This window comes from Saccopteryx bilineata, chromosome 2, assembly GCF_036850765.1.
Source record: "Saccopteryx bilineata isolate mSacBil1 chromosome 2, mSacBil1_pri_phased_curated, whole genome shotgun sequence".
Taxonomy (NCBI): domain Eukaryota; kingdom Metazoa; phylum Chordata; class Mammalia; order Chiroptera; family Emballonuridae; genus Saccopteryx; species Saccopteryx bilineata.
In genome coordinates, this window is record NC_089491.1 from 269,751,535 (window position 1) to 269,767,783 (window position 16,249).

The following is a 16,249-nucleotide window of genomic DNA, read 5'->3' on the forward strand; positions in this document are numbered from 1 at the left end:
GTCTCAAAAACTGAGATTTCGGCCTGACCAGGTGGTGGCGCAGTGGATAGAGCGTCGGACTGGGATGCAGAAGACCCAGGTTCGAGACCTAGAGGTCGCCAGTTTGAGTGTGGGCTCATCTGGTTTGAGCAGGGGTTCACCAGCTTGGACCCAAGGTCGCTGGCTCAAGCAAGGGGTTACTCGGTCTGCTGAAGGCCCGCGGTCAAGGCACATATGAGAAAGCAATCAATGAACAACTAGGGTGTTGCAATGCGCAACGAAAACCTAATGATTGATGCTTCTCATCTCTCCGTTCCTGTCTGTCTGTCTCTGTCTATCCCTCACTCTGACTCTCTCTCTGTCTCTGTACAAAATTTAAAAAAAAAAAAAATAAATAAATAAAAAAGCTGAGGTTTCAACCAGTTGTCAAATCCCATAAATGTTTGACTTCACTAAGAGCTCAGAGATATTTTAAAAGTTCTCTCTTCATCCTGTTATGTGTAAACCTAACTTAGTCAGTGTCTGAATAAAAAGGCCCATTCACTCAAGACCTGCTGAAAGGCAGCATTCAGTGTTGTGTCTTAAGTAAGGACAGACTGTTTTGATGACTGTTTTGTATCGCTTCAAACTTACCACATCAAACTGTTTCCGGTCCAGGGGCAAAAAGCTTTTGCCATTGGAAAGATAAAAATTATTGCTCAAGACTGCAGTCTTGAGGCCTTTTGCCCGAATCTGAGTGATGGCCTCAGTCATCACTGGCAGCTGCTTTGCCACTTGCTCACTGGTCAGCAGAGAGAAGAAGGAGTCCACGGGCACAGAGGTCTCTGCCTAGAATGGGGGCAGGAAGGAGAGTGGCAATCATTAAGAGTAAAGACAGAGACAAATACGCATTCTCAGCTTCCTGGCTATAGAAGCCCTGGCCTTTGGCTTGTTGCCTAAAGAGGATTCTTCTTCCTCAGTCATAGTGTAGAAATTTGCTTATAAGATTATAAAAAGTGCCTGACCAGGTGGTGGCACAGTGGATAGAGCATCAGATTGAAATGCAGAGGACCCAGGTTCAAAACCCCAAGTTCGCTAGCTTGAGCGGGGGCTCACCAGCTTGAGCGTGGGGTCTCTGGCTTGAGTGTGGGATCCCAGACATGACCCTATGGTCGCTGGCTTGAGTCCAAGGTCGTTGGCTTGAATCCCAAGGTCACTGGCTTGAGCCCAAGATTGATGACTTGAGCTAGGGGTCACTCGCTCTGCTGTAGTCCCCCAGTCAAGGCACATATGAGAAAGTAATCAATGAACAACTAAGGAGACTAAGGAGGAGCAACAAAGAATTGATGCGTCTCATCTCTCTCCCTTTCTGCCTGTCTGTCCCTATCTGTCCCTCTGTCTCTCTCTTTGTCTTTGTCACACACAGAAAAAATGATAAAAAGTGACTTAGAATTAGTTACAATGATTAGAGAATGGAACTATTTATATCAAGATGCATTAAAGGAGTTCTTTATTTCACTACTGGGTTATCAATTTTAAAAAGAAGCAACACTATAAGAGAACACATTTAACTCTAAAAGCGTAATAAGTAAATGTAATTTAGTATTTAGTGGCCCAGAAGATATTGAATGACCTCAGCATCACCATTATGAACTGCAGTTTCTGGTCAATGTTTTTAAAGTTCAATCTGTGTGGTTTTTGAAAAGTTATTTGATCATGTTTTAAAATCTACAATGGCAAGTTGCTATTTTGTACACATACACATTTTACAACAGCTTTAATGAAATACAATTCACATACCATACAACTCACCCATTTAAACTGTACAATTCAGTGGTTTGTAATATATGCACAACCATCACCACAATCAATCTTAGAACATTTTCATCACCCAAAAAAGAAATCTCATATCTCTTAGCAGTCAAATCCCTCACGCCTCAAATACTCCCAGTCTGAGCAAACCACTAATCCTTTTGTTTCTTATAGATTTACCTATTCTGGACATTTCATATCAATGCAATCACACAGTCTGCGGTCTTTCTTGCTGGCTCCCCCCCCCCCCACTTAGCATGTTTCCAAACTATATATATTTTTAAATTGTGGTAAAATATAAATAACATAAAATTTACTATACTATTTTAAGCACTTTAACTGTAAAGCTGAATGCCAGTAAGTACACTCATTGTTGTACAACCATCTCTACCAAACATTTACAGAACTTAATTTACTATTTTGAATTATGTTTGTAAAGGTTACATGAGTTAATAATGCTTAGAAAAATGCATAGCATAGAGAAAAGGCTCAATGTTATTATAGCCTTAAATCAGCTTTCTGATCAAAGCCATTATGCAGACAGCTCCTGTTTCAGATGAACAGTAGCTGCGGGAGGGGCTCAGTAAAGGAGCAATTTTACTTATTCATATTTGCACTTAAAGTTGAGTGTCCGGGGATGGAAGAAACAGTTTAAAAACTTATAATGGATTATTAAATTTTCACTTCTTTATTTGCAGTTTAATAAATATGGATGAGTGTTACAGCCATTACTCTAGGCGAGAAGAGTGTGGGAATTCAAGCGTGTTTATCACTCACAATTTCAGAGCAGAGTCTCCCAAATTCTTGTAAGAAATCCTCTTCTGTTAGCTCTCCTCTCATAAATGTCATCCAAGGCCCATTTTCGCCACCTGAGATGAAGGCCTTCAATATTGTTCCGGAAGGGATGTGGTTTTGTACCTCCCATTCTATAGGAAGTAAAATAGGCAGTGAGTCCAATCCAGTAACAAAGGGCTGGAGTTTAGGGAGCTCCGGGGAATTACCATACCAGTTCTTGTGGCCTCACTGGGGTGCCAACTGGGTTCGCTTGGGAATTAGGAGAAATTCGGGAAAGGCAAATCTCAGCCTTAGATCTCCCAGGGAACAGCAGTACTAATTTTTGTGACTGCGGGGACACTGCTGCTAAGCTTCATGTCCTTATCATCTGCTTGGGATGACACTGGACACCGCATTAGAAATTTTCTTCCCTGGTTTCTCGTTTCTCATTAGCTGGCTCATATTATGAGGTTACTCACACAGTCCTGGCCACATAGTAAGGAGGTAAACATGATAATAAACCAGACTGACAGCACTCCAAAACAAGCCTTTCATTTTGTAAACTGTAGTAATACATGGAAGCATTCACTCGGAGGATGTCATTTTCGTGGAACAAAGAAAAAAATGTCTCTCTGCTAAGAGCTAAGGCAGTGGATCAATGGGCATGTGTATATACTGGAAGCATTTGGACAGGGCTTGCTTTTTCTTATACAAGGTTGTTTGTTCTATAATGCAGCTGCTATGAGACAAATACATATATATATATATATATATGTGACATTCATAATATATCTAAGATAATAGAATTACACTTATCTTTTGGTTTGTAAAGTAGTGACCATATATTGAAAACATTTCAGACAAAATAGAAAGGAATAAAAAGAAACTAAAATCACAAGCAACCTCATTTTTAGAAATAACCAATGTCATCAATTTAGAGTATGTAGCCTGGCCTGTGGTGGTGCAGTGGATGGGGCGTCGACTTGGAGATGCTGAGGTCGCTGGTTCAGAGCCCCGGGCTTGCCTGGTCAGGGCACATATGGGAGTTGATGCTTCCAGCTCCTCCCCCCTTCTCTCTCTCTGTCTCTCCCTCTCCTCTCTAAAATGAATGAATTGAAAAAAAAAAATTTAGAGTATGTCTTTTGAGAACAGAAAGACTTTTAAAATTCATTCCAAATAGCAATAGTTTTTTTAATTTTGGAACTAGAGGGTATCATATCTTTCACAGTCTCAGAGTTGGCTGGTATGGAAGGAAATTGGCTCCCTCTGGCACTGTTGGCAGGATTGTAAACAAGTACCACCTTAATGGAGAGCACAGTTATAAATGCACATACATTAATGTAGCAATTCTACTTCTAGGAATTTCTCTCACACATGTATTTATAAAAGTAAGCAAAGAGTATGTACGAGCTGTGCAGAATTGCTCACCATCATTAAATCAATGATGGTAGATCCATATAAAGATGTTAAGACTAGAATAGCAATTTTCAACCTTTTCCATCTCATGGCACACATAAACTAATTACTGAGATTCTGTGGCACGCCAAAAAATACATTATTTGCTGATCTGACTGAAAAAAAAGGTATAATTTTGATTTATTCATACCAGATGGCTATTGTCATTTTTTTGACAATCCATCTAAGAGAGAAAAAAAGTCAGTGTCCCTGACTAAATAGTCAAGTATTGCATATTTTAAAAATTCTTGCAGCATACCAGTTGAAAATCGCTGAACTAGACCACAGACTGGCAAAATGTGGCCTGAGGGCCAAATCTGTCTCCCATCTGTTTTTGTAAATAAAGTTTTATTGGAACACAACCACACTTATTCTTTTACTATTGTCTATCACTGCTTTCTCCCTACAACAGTAGAGTTCAATAGTTGAGACAGAGACAAACGGCTCTCAGAGCCTATCTAGCGCTTTATTTTAAAAGTTTGTTAACCCCAGGCCTGACCTGTGGTGGCACAGTGGATAAAATGTCAACCTGGAAAGCTGAGGTCACAGGTTCAAAATCCTGGGCTTACCCAGTCAAGGCACATATGGGAGTTTATGCTTCCTGCTCCTCCCCCCTTATGTCTTCCTTCTCTCTCTCTTTCTCCTCTCTCAAATGAATAAATAAAATCTTAAAAAAACTAAAGTTTGCTAACCCCTGAACTATACCAATGCCTAGTGATGTAAAACAGTTGCCAAGAGGCCTTGACTGGGTGGCTTAGTGGATAGAGCATTGTACTGGCACACCAAGGTCGCACGTTTGATCCCTGGTCAGGGCACATAGGAGAAGCAACCAGTAAGTGCACAACTAAATGGAACAAGTGGAACAATAAGTTGATGCCTCTCTCTCTCTCCTTCCCCCCTTTTCTCTCAAATCAATAGAAAATTAAAAAAAAATTGCCAAGATACTCTACTGAATCAAAAAAAGGAAAAGTAGGGAAAAGTTTGTAGAGTATGATCCAATCTGTGCATACACATTTTATACACACATACATATACATACACAAGAGTGTGTGTGTATGTATGTATGTATATGTGTGTGTGTATTTTTACATATACATGTGCAATTTTTTAAAGGATAAACAAGAACCATTTCACAGTGATAACCAATGGAGCCTGGGACCACCAGGGAAGGGTGGAGGTGGCAGCAGAAATGTACCTTTGCATTTTATACACATTTAGCACTAACTATTCAATAAATGAGGCTAGCATAACTTGAGTTTCAATATGAAAAAAAAATTAAATCTCTCTTGCACACCATCACAAAAATCAATTCCCAACAGAGGAAATTCCAAATCAGAAAAAACCCTCAAAAACTTAGAAAACAACACAGAACATCTTTATAAACTTGAAGAAGAGATTTTCTTAGCCAAGACTCATAAAGCTCATGCCATCAAGAAAAACACAAGTGATTTTGATGACACTGAAAATGAAAAGTTTGGCTCTTTCCATCTCCAGCATCTGCAGTGCTTGGAGCTGTTGCCAAGTCCACGCACCTGCAAGGGGCAGGTGTGCAGAACCGCTCCAGCTCCCTCAGCAAGAGCAGCAAGCCGACCTGCAGCACCGAAGCCAGTAGTCAAAAGGCCTGTAACTCCATTCCCTGCAAACCAGCTGATTCAGAGCAAGACCGTGGGTGTGGAGCCCGCAGCTGACTGCAGAGGTGTGGTCGTGATGAAGCCAAGATCCGGCCAGTGGAAGCCAGCCACCTTCAACATGCAGACCACCATCAATCAACAAGAGGCCCAGGTCACCAGTGGCAGCATCCTGCATAAGATCCACAAGGACAAGTGCCAAATGGATCTGCCCAGGGCCGCCACCTGACTGTCCAGCAGAGTCAGAAGCCTGGGATGGTGAAAAGGAAGTGGCTGCCACATCAAGATGTCCTGAACACCCCCACCCCCAAAGCAATAAAGGTATCTACCAACTTTTCTTTTTTTTTTTCTTTTTTCTTTTTCTTTTTTTTTGCATTTTTCCGAAGCTGGAAACGGGGAGGCAGTCAGACAGACTCCTGCATGCGCCCGACCGGGATCCTCCTGGCATGCCCACCAGGGGGCGATGCTCTGCCCATCTGGGGCATCGCTCTGTTGCATCCAGAGCCATTCTAGTGCCTGAGGCAGAGGCCACAGAGCCATCCTCAGCACCCTGGCCATCTTTGCCCCAATGGAGCCTTGGCTGCAGGAGGGGAAGAGAGAGACAGAGAGGAAGGAGAGGGGGAGGGGTGGAGAAGCAGATGGGCACTTCTCCTGTGTGCCCTGGCTGGGAATCGAACCCAGGACTCCTGCACGCCAGGCCGACACTCTACCACTGAGTGCCAACTTTTCTTAAACAAAACAAAACACCCAACTTTGGTATGGCAAAACATTACATATAAAATAAATGACAAGCCATAGAAGGGAGAAAATATTTGCAAGAAAATATCAACAGGTTATTACTGCAAATCAGCAACAAAAATAGCCATTCTCAGAAAGGAAAAAATGAATAACCAATAAATATACCAAAACAGAGCTCAACTCAAATATTAAAATAACTGCAAGAGAGAAAAAGAGAATACAGAGAGTGCATTTTCAGCCATCACACTAACAAAAGTTAAACAGTCTGACCATATTATATGCCCTGAATACAATGCTAAGTGGTTTGGGTTGCACTCTCAATTTTTGTCATGTGTATACTAATTTGATAGTAAACCAGTAGTTCAAATCAGAAGTTGGCAAATTTCCTGAAAAGGGCCAGACGTGAACAAAATGTAAACCAACGAGCATGGCTGTTTCAAAATAACTTCATTTTTAGGGACACAAATTTGAATTTTGTATAATTTTCACATGTCACAAAATATTACTCTCGTTTTGACATTTTTCAACTATTTCAAAACATAAAAACCATTCTTGGTTGACAAGCCATACACTAAAACCCTACACTAGCTGGCCAGATCTGGCCCACAGGCTATAGTGGACTGACCCCTGGTTTAACTGTAAAAAAATATTAAGAGTATGATATTGGAAGCAATCTTTTTATTTATTTATTTATTTATTTATTTTTGGTGGGAGAGTCAGAGAGAGGGACAGATAGAGACAGACAGACAGGAAGAAAGAGAGATGAGAAACATCAATTCTTCGTTGTGGTTCCTTAGTTGTTCATTGATTGATTTCTCATATGTGCCTTGACCAGGGGGCTACAGCAGACTGAGTAACCCCTTGCTCGAGCCAGGGACCTTGGGCTCAAGGTGGTGAGCTTTGCTCAAACCAGATGAGCTGGCGACCTCAGTGTCTCGAACCTGGGTCCTCCACATCCCAGTCCGACGCTCTATCCACTGAGCCTCTGCCTGGTCAGGCTGAAGGCAATCTTAATTCTAGTACTTGCTTATCACAACCATAAGATTTATTGAGTGCTCAAAAGATTGCAGGCCCTGAGCTGAGTAAGATTCCACTGAGCTTGTCATTAAAGGTATGAGTAGGATTTGAACAGGCAGAGGAGGCAGGAAGAGAGCTGCCAGCAGAGGGAACAGAACTTGCAGAGGCACTGGGCTATAAAAGTGTTTGGCAAATTGGAGAGAACATTGAGTAATCTACGGCGGCTGAAACACGTACCCTCGGTGGGAAATGGTGTGACAGGAGGATACAGGGGCTAAGTGTGAAAGGTGCCAAATACCAGGCGAACCCTTCTGGAACTAAGTTAAGGGACAAAGTGCAGACAATCAAGGATTTGACGCAGAGGAGGGAAAGGATAAGATCTGTGTTTTAGAAAGGTAGTTCTGGCTTGACCTGTGGTGGCCCAGTGGATTAAGCGTCGATCTGGAACGCTGAGGTAACTGGTTCAAAATCCTGGGCTTGCCTGGTCAAGGCATATATGGGAATCAATGCTTACTGCTCCTCCCCCCTTCTCTCTCTCCCTCTCTCCCTTCTCTAAAATGAATTTTAAAAAAATCTTTTTTTAAAAAAAGTCTTTATTAAAAAAAAAAACAGGCCTGACCAGGCGGTGGTACAGTGGATAGAGCATCAGACTGGGATGCGGAAGGACCCAGGTTTGAGACCCCAAGGTCGCCAGCTTGCGCGCGGGCTCATCTGGTTTGAGCAAAGCTCACCAGCTTGGACCCAAGGTCGCTGGCTCCAGCAAGGGGTTACTTGGTCTGCTGAAGGCCTGCGGTCAAGGCACATATGAGAAAGCAGTCAATGAACAACTATGGTGTTGCAATGCCCAATGAGGAACTGATGATTGATGCTTCTCATCTCTCCGTTCCTGTCTGTCTGTTCCTGTCTATGCCCCTCTCTGACTCTCTGTCTCTGTAAAAAAACAAACAAACAAGAAAAAAGAAAGGTAGTTCTGGCCTGACCAGGCGGTGGCACAGTGGAGAGCATCAGACTGGGATGTGAAAGACCCAGTTCGAGACCCCAAGGTCTCCAGCTTGAGCATGGGTTCATCTGGTTTGGGCAAGGCTCACCAGCTTAAGCCCAAGGTCACTGGCTCAAGCAAGGGGTCACTCGGTCTGCTGTAGCCCCCCAGGTCAAGGCACATATGAGAAATCAATCAATGAACAACTAAGGACGCAACAAAGAATTGATGTTTCTCATCTCTCTCCCTTCCTGTCTGTCTGTCCCTATCTGTCCCTCTCTCTGACTCTCCCACAATTAAAAAAAAAAAAAAAAAAAGGCCCTGGCCGGTTGGCTCAGTGGTAGAGCGTCGGCCTAGCGTGCGGATGACCTGGGTTCGATTCCCAGCCAGGGCACATAGGAGAAGCGCCCATTTGCTTCTCCACCCCTCCACCACGCCTTCCTCTCTGTCTCTCTCTTCCCCTCCCACAGCCTAGGCTCCATTGGAGCAAGGATGGCCCGGGCGCTGGGGATGGCTCTGCGGCCTCTGCCTCAGGCGCTAGAGTGGCTCTGGTTGCAACATGGCGACGCCCAGGATGGGCAGAGCGTCGCCCCCTGGTGGGCAGAGCGTCCCCATGGTGGGCGTGCCAGTGGATCCCGGTCGGGCGCATGCGGGAGTCTATCTGACTGTCTCTCCCTGTTTCCAGCTTCAGAAAAAATGCAAAAATAAATAAATAAATAAATAAATAAAATTTAAAAAAAAAGAAAGAAAGGTAGTTCTGGAGGCTGTATGGAGGGTGGTGGAAAAGCCGGAGAGCCAGAGGCAGAGAGCAGAGTTAGGAGGCCAATTGATCATGCAGGCAGGAAGAGACAGGGATATAAATGGGTAGAGGCAGTGGGATGGAGAAAACCCAATAGGTTCTCAACATATTCCAGAGAATGTCAAGAGGATTCCTGCCCAGTAATCTTCAGGTTCTCTGTCTGCCAAATATGAAGGTTGGGGTGGAGGAGTACCATGGCTCATGAGGTGTTTGGAAAAGCCCTGTGGTAAAAGCGAGAAGAACCGGAGTGAAGGAATAAAGGCTGAGGGCCCAGCTGCTGCTGGAGCTTAAAAAAAATTTTTTTTAAATAAATAGCTCACTTAGCCAGTTTGCATAGTTGAATAATGTTTTACCACGAAGCACAGGAAACCTGCAGATGCATTGATTTAGCACACAGAACTGCCCACTCAGCCACTACAGGAGGTCAAAAGGATAGGGACAGCTGTTAGGCCCTTTTTCCTTCCTGCTGGCTGGAATGAGAATGTAATGGCAGCAGGTGAAACAGCCAAGACAGACCATGAAGTGAAACTGGAAATGAACTCACAACAAAGCAACACAATGGAAGGAGCCTGAGTCTATACTATTAATAATATCACAGAGCAACACAACATACTGGCCCCAGGCCCTATACCTGGGCTTTCAGGTGCAAAAGAAATAAACCCTATCTTGTTTCAGTCACTGTTTCCTTAGGTTTTCTAACACCTAGAGCCCAAACAACTCAAACTTAACTCAGTTGAACTAAGTAGGAAAAATGTCAAACCAGGAGGGGGCTGATAAAGAAAGGCTCTTCCAGGTGGCTAAGTTGGTTAGCCCTGGTCGGCAAACTGTGGCTCGCAAGCCACATGTGGCTCTTTGGCCCCTTGAGTGTGGCTCTTCCACAAAATACCACGTGCTGGCACTACCTCAATAAGGAATGTACCCACCTATATAGTTTTTTTAATTTTTTTTTTTTTTTTGTATTTTTCTGAAGCTGGAAACGGGGAGAGACAGTCAGACAGACTCCCGCATGCGCCCGACCGGGATCCACCCGGCATGCCCACCAGGGGCGATGCTCTGCCCCTCCGGGCGTCGCTCTGCCGCGACCAGAGCCACTCTAGTGCCTGGGGCAGAGGCCAAGGAGCCATCCCCAGCACCCAGGCCATCTTTGCTCCAATGGAGCCTTGGCTGCGGGAGGGGAAGAGAGAGACAGAGAGGAAGGAGAGGGGGAGGGTGGAGAAGCAAATAGGTGCTTCTCCTATGTGCCCTGGCAGGGAATCGAACCCGGGTCCCCCGCACGCCAGGCCAACGCTCTACCGCTGAGCCAACCGGCCAGGGCCCCACCTATATAGTTTAAGTTTAAAAAATTTGGCTCTCAAAAGAAATTTCAATCGTTGTACTGTTGATATTTGGCTCTGTTGACTAATGAGTTTGCAGACCACTGGCAGAGCATCATCCCAATACGCCAATGTTGTGGGTTCGATCCCAGTCAGGGCATATACAAGAATCAACCAACGATTGCATGAATAAGTGGAACAACAAATTGATGTTTCTCTCTTCCTACCTCCCTCTCTCAAATCAATTTTTAAATTTTTTGAGGAAAAGAATCAGATGGTCCTGGCCAGACAGCTCAGTTGGTTAGATCATCATCCCAAAGCAAGAGGTTGCCAGTTTGATCCTGGGTCAGGGCGCATACAGGAATGTTCCTGTCTCTCTCTCCCTTCCTCTCTCACTAAAATCAATTTAAAAAAAAGATCAGAGACTGGAGGTTTGCTCTTGCAGGTTTAGAGGAGGCTGGTGGAATAGGGAAGGTTGTGATCAAAGGTGGGGGGTTTCAGCATTCATAATTGCAGAAGTAGCACAGTTCTCAGGGAAAGGCAGTTAAATCCTACCGACAACACCGCAGCTCATCACGTGTTGAGAACTTGAGATGAACCGAACACTCACTGTGCTAAGCAAGTGCTTTGTGTGAACACCTCGTCTCACTCTCCTTGGACGCCAACGAAATAGAGGCTGTTATTAGCCTTGATTTAATGATGAGGAAACTAAGACTGAAGAGAAGCTATATAATTTGCCCAACACAGTCACTAAGTGGTGCTTGGGGTTTGATTTAAGAGCCAAAAATATTACCCCCTTGGACACACTGTTGCTGAAATGTTCCCACCTGCCCTCCCCACCCTCCATTCCCCCGCCTCCACCACTGCTCCTACCCCAGTCTTCACAGGTGAAACCGAAGGATGCGCTCACCTGCAGCCACTCTCCCTGGAGAAGGAATGAGAACTCCACCCATGTCAAAAATGACGGCTCTGTAGGGGCCACCTTCAGAATGTGTCCATCGCCAGGCTCCCTGGTGCCCACACTGGCCGTGTTTCCGGAAGGCTGCCCGCCAGGTCCGCTGGAGAGGCAAGAACTGGAGAAGCCGCCTTAAGCACATGCTAAGGCCAAAGCTGCCTAGGAAGGCACAGGGCACAGTTTGCACAGTTTACCTTCACTGCTCTAATCCAGACCTCTGTCCTGGCACTTAGGGGGTGCCAATTTGACACCTCCACTGGTCACTAACAAACACTTCAAACCATCACCAGAACTGAACACTCTCTCCGCCCTCCCGTACTACTCCTTTTCCTGGGTTCCTTAGCTCAGTGAAGGGTTTCACCATCCCCTAGCTGCCCATGTTAGAGAACTGGAGGTCGCTCCTGCTTCCATCGTCCTCCATCCAGCCACCTCAGCTCCAGTCGTCCTGGGCTGTCACTTCCAACATCTCCAGAACCTCTCCCCCCTCACTGCTGTTATCTCACCCACAGGTCACTGCAACAGCCTCCTAAATGGTCCCTTTGCCTCTTCTCATAGCTCCTGCCCATTCTCTCTTCACTCTTCAACCTGAGTCATCTTTCAAAAGTGCAAATTTAATCACATTCTAACCCCATTTAAAAACTTTAATGGCTCTCCATTGTCCTCAAGATAAACTTCCTTAAGCCCCCAGCTGGAAGCTCAGTTGGTTAGAGCATCATCAGGATTTGCCAAGGTTGCAGGTTTGATACTTGGTCAGGGCACATACAAGAATCAACCGATGAATGCATAAATAAGTGGAACAACAAACTGATGTTTCTCTCTTAAATAAATAAAAAAATTTAAAAACCTCCTTAACCTGACTTAAAAGACCCTTTGAAATCTGCCTCCACCCCCCATGGCTCTTAAATTTAACCTGGACAATCGCGGCACAAATCTACACGCAGCTTCTTCAAGCAATGATGCTCTTCTCCTGCTACCAGTTGTTTCGGATGCTGTTTCCTTGGCCTGGGATGCTTCCTTTCACCCGTCACCTGGCTAATTCCAAACTGTTGTTTAGGTCATAGTGTACCTGTCACTTCCAGAAGTCTCGTCTGGCTACAAAAAAAAAAAAAAAAAAGGTAGATGAGGAGTCTCTCCTGTGTGTCCCCAAGATGCCCTGTGCGCACCTTCTCCTAGCACGTCTGATGCCACCATCACACCCTCATCCCCCCTTCAGATGCCTGCAGTGGCCTCCTAACTGTTCTCCAGTGCCTCTTTCCTAAACTTATTTTCAAAAGGTTCAGGAAAAAAACAAACATACACATTTATAACACACACACATATAAATATATAACTATAGACCAGGCATCCCCAAACTACGGCCCGCGGGCCGAAATGCGGCCCCCTGAGGCCATTTATCCAGCCCCCACTGCACTTCTGGAAGGGGCACCTCTTTCATTGGTGGTCAGTGAGAGGACCACTGTATTTGGCAGCCCTTCAATGATCTGAGGGACAGTGAACTGGCCCCCTGTGTAAAAAGTTTGGAGACCCCTGATATAGACACATGTAGAGAGACAAATCAAATGTGGCAAAATGTTAATAATTAGTCAGTGTAGGTGAGAGGTATATGATGAGGGTATTGAGAGATCTTATACTATTCTTTAAATTTTTCTATAGATCTCAGATAAAAAGCTGGGGAAAAACAAAATAATTAAAGCAAATTCTATTTGTAGTCAGTGCCTCATGAAAATCCTTAAGCTTTTTTTTTAAAAAAAGACTTTATTTATTCATTTTAGACAGGAGAGAAAGAGAGAGAGAGAATTTGTGTGTGTGAGAGAGAGAAGGGAGGAGCAGGAAGCATCAGCTCCCATATGTGCCTTGACCAGGCAAGCCCAGGGGTTTTTTTTGTGTGTGTGTGTGTGTCAGAGACAGAGAGAGTCAGAAAGAGGGACAGACAGGGACAGACAGACAGGAAGGGAGAGAGATGAGAAACATCAATTCTTTGTTGCGGTTCCTTAGTCGTTCATTGATTGATTTCTCATATGTACCTTGACCGGGGGGCTACAGCAGACCGAGTGACCCCTTGTTCGAGCCAGTGACCTTGGGCTCAAGCTGGTGAGCCTTGCTCAAACCAGATGAGCCCACGCTCAAGCTGGTGACCTTGGGGTCTTGAACCTGGTTCCTCCACATCCCAGTCTGACGCTCTATCCACTGCGCCACCACCTGCTCAGGCAAGCCCAGGGTTTTGAACCAGCGACCTCGGCATTCCAGGTCGACGCTTTATCCACTGCGTCACCACAGGTCAGGCTCCTTAAGCTTTTTATGTGATTTCTCTAGTTGAAAATCTCACTGAAAATCAAGTTAGGGCAAAACAGGTTGGTAAGATAGCCTACAAGTTAAATGCGAGTCATTTCGGTGCTACCATAAGGATTCAATAAACTAAGAATTCAAAGTTAAGATTCTTAAGCAGTAAATCTTCAAAATGATAAAATGTGTTTCTCATATAATTGGAAATTTACTGAATTGGGGAGTGAATTTTGAAATAAAAAATTTAGAGGCTGATTTGCATTTTCAGTTTTACTTACATTCATATGCCAAGGCGAAAGTTTATCATGGAAGGAGAAATTTATTTATAAGCTCCTGAAAGTATCAACACATTTCGTGTGAGGGCTCAACAGAGATGAAAAGTGTCTCTGGGGTCTGAAGGACTGACTTTCATCCGTACCGAGGACAGTGTCCTCCACATACTCCAACTAATGGATGAGTGGGCAGTGCTCCCATGACTAGCTTGCTTATTCTTTCCATTTAGAGACGACAGCTCTGTTCTAGCCACTTCCCAACACTTTGTTCAGAGAAGGAAAATGCTGTGATTTCTCATGTCTCCAGGCTGTGGGACCTGCCATGTCCACGGACTGAACCACCTTTCCCTGCCTTACCCACCTGGTGAGCTTCCGCTCACTGTTACATGACAGTCTCAGCTCCAGAGGGAGAGAAACTTTTTTTTATTTTTCCAGGCAGACTGTTAACTTTTTTTTTTTTTTTTTTACTCACATTGCTTTTTCCCCATAACTTCGCTAGAACAGTTAGTAATCCATTACACAGTAACTGTTTTCATGTCTATTTGCTCCTATAATTGTAAACTTGTCAGGGCAGGGGTTATCTTATTTTTGTATATATCCACCCTCTAGGAACTAGCAGTGTCTAGACACATAGCAGATGCTCAGTATTAATGAGTGGGAAGGATGAATAAACTGGATGAATCAGAAAACAGGAAAACAGGGGGACAGGTTTAGTTGTTGCCAGCCCCAAAGTACTGTAACAAGACCAACTTGCCCACTCCTTAGCTAACAATTCTAGGCCTCTGAAACAGGCATCTTCCTACTGTATTATAAACTATATCTGCCTTCTCTCTGCCTCTCAGAATGACATTAGTAAAATATAGATTGCTATCTATATTAAACTCTGTTATCATAAAAATGCATATACACACTGCATGTTGTCATACATTAAGATGATCTAGTAAAAAGATTGAATGTTGGCTCTGGAATCAGATTGCATGGGTTCAGATTTCCAGCTCTGACACTTATTAAGAGTGAGATCCTGAACAAATTTCTCTCTTTCTGAGTCTCAGGTTTCTCGTCTGTAAAATGGGAATGATTTTTTTTTTTTTTGTATTTTTCTGAAGTTGGAAACGGGGAGGCAGTCAGACAGACTCCCGCATGCGCCCGACCGGGATCTACTCGGTATGCCCACCAGAGGGCGATGCTCTGCCCATCTGGGGCATCACTCTTTTGCAACCAGAGCCATTCTAGCGCCTGAGGCAGAGGCCACAGAGCCATCCTCAGCGCCCGGGCCAGCTTTGCTTGAATGGAGCCTTGGCTGCGGGAGGGGAAGAGAGAGACAGAGAGGAAGGAGAGGGTGAGAGGTGGAGAAGCAGATGGGCGCTTCTCCTGGGTGCCCTGACCTGGAATCGAACCAGGGACTCCTGCACGCCAGGCCGACACTCTACCACTGAGCCAACTGGCCAGGGCCTAAAATGGGAATGATTTTAGTACCCGTCTCATAAAGTCATTATTACTATTACATGAGGTAACATGTAAAGCACTCAAGTTAGTACCTGGCATACTACTAAATGTTACCTACTACTGTAATATACTATAAAATGTTCACAAGAGGGTTCATGTTATATGCATACACTGTGTGCATATGGCATATGTACTCTCACATAAACCAGTGATTCTTAAAGGGGACCTTTGGCAACGTCTGGAGACATTTTGGTTGTCACCACTTGGGGAATGCCACTGGTATCTAGTGGGTCAGGCCAGGAATGGTGTTAAACACCTTATAAAGCATAGGAAATACATGCACCAGGAAGAATGATCAAGAGCCAAAATGTCAACAACGCAGGTTGGCAAACCCTGTTATAAACTGTGTATACCGAAATATATTTCATAGGGTACAGTTACAAGACATATATACACATGTCATGTGGTCATGTTATTTGCATATTTAGTCTATACACCTATACATATTCAGGCCCAGCTGTGACACATCTCGACATCATTATGGCACACCTAGAACAGCGCCTGTCATGTATGCACGTATGTACAGATTGTGGCTCTCAGTACCTATGTACTAGCAGGCATCCCCAAACTACAGCCGACGGGCCACATGTAGCCCCCTGAGGCCATTTATCCGGCCCCTCACAGCACTTCCAGAAGGGGCACCTCTTTCATTGGTGGTCAGTGAGAGGAACACTGTATATGGGGGCCCTTCAATGGTCTGAGGGACAGTGAACTGGCCCCCCCCCCGTGTAAAAAGTTTGGGGACCCCTGTAAAGGCATA

The 16,249-nt window shown here is 44.5% G+C and overlaps 1 protein-coding gene and 1 non-coding gene across 8 annotated transcripts in view; one reads left to right on the forward strand and one right to left on the reverse strand.

The window, feature by feature from the left end:
• The window catches only part of ACAD10 (acyl-CoA dehydrogenase family member 10), a 51,541-nt gene that overhangs the window by 34,579 nt on the left and 713 nt on the right, over positions 1-16,249 (reverse strand). For 5 of the 7 annotated variants that reach the window (XM_066260547.1, XM_066260548.1, XM_066260546.1 and 2 more), the window contains exons 2-5: positions 12,339-12,520; positions 11,384-11,587; positions 2,548-2,696; positions 613-807 (exon numbers count right to left, since the gene is read on the reverse strand). In XM_066260547.1, the coding sequence (XP_066116644.1) occupies positions 613-807; positions 2,548-2,696; positions 11,384-11,570 (531 nt within the window). In that variant the 5' untranslated portion in view covers positions 11,571-11,587; positions 12,339-12,520. Of the gene's footprint in view, positions 1-612; positions 808-2,547; positions 2,697-11,383; positions 11,588-12,338; positions 12,521-13,452; positions 13,478-16,249 lie in introns of those variants that run through there. The other 2 variants (XM_066260549.1, XM_066260550.1) reach the window with 2 other exon arrangements.
• On the forward strand, positions 8,680-8,755 carry TRNAA-AGC (transfer RNA alanine (anticodon AGC)). Its single transcript has one exon. It is a non-coding gene; the product is annotated as a tRNA-Ala (tRNA).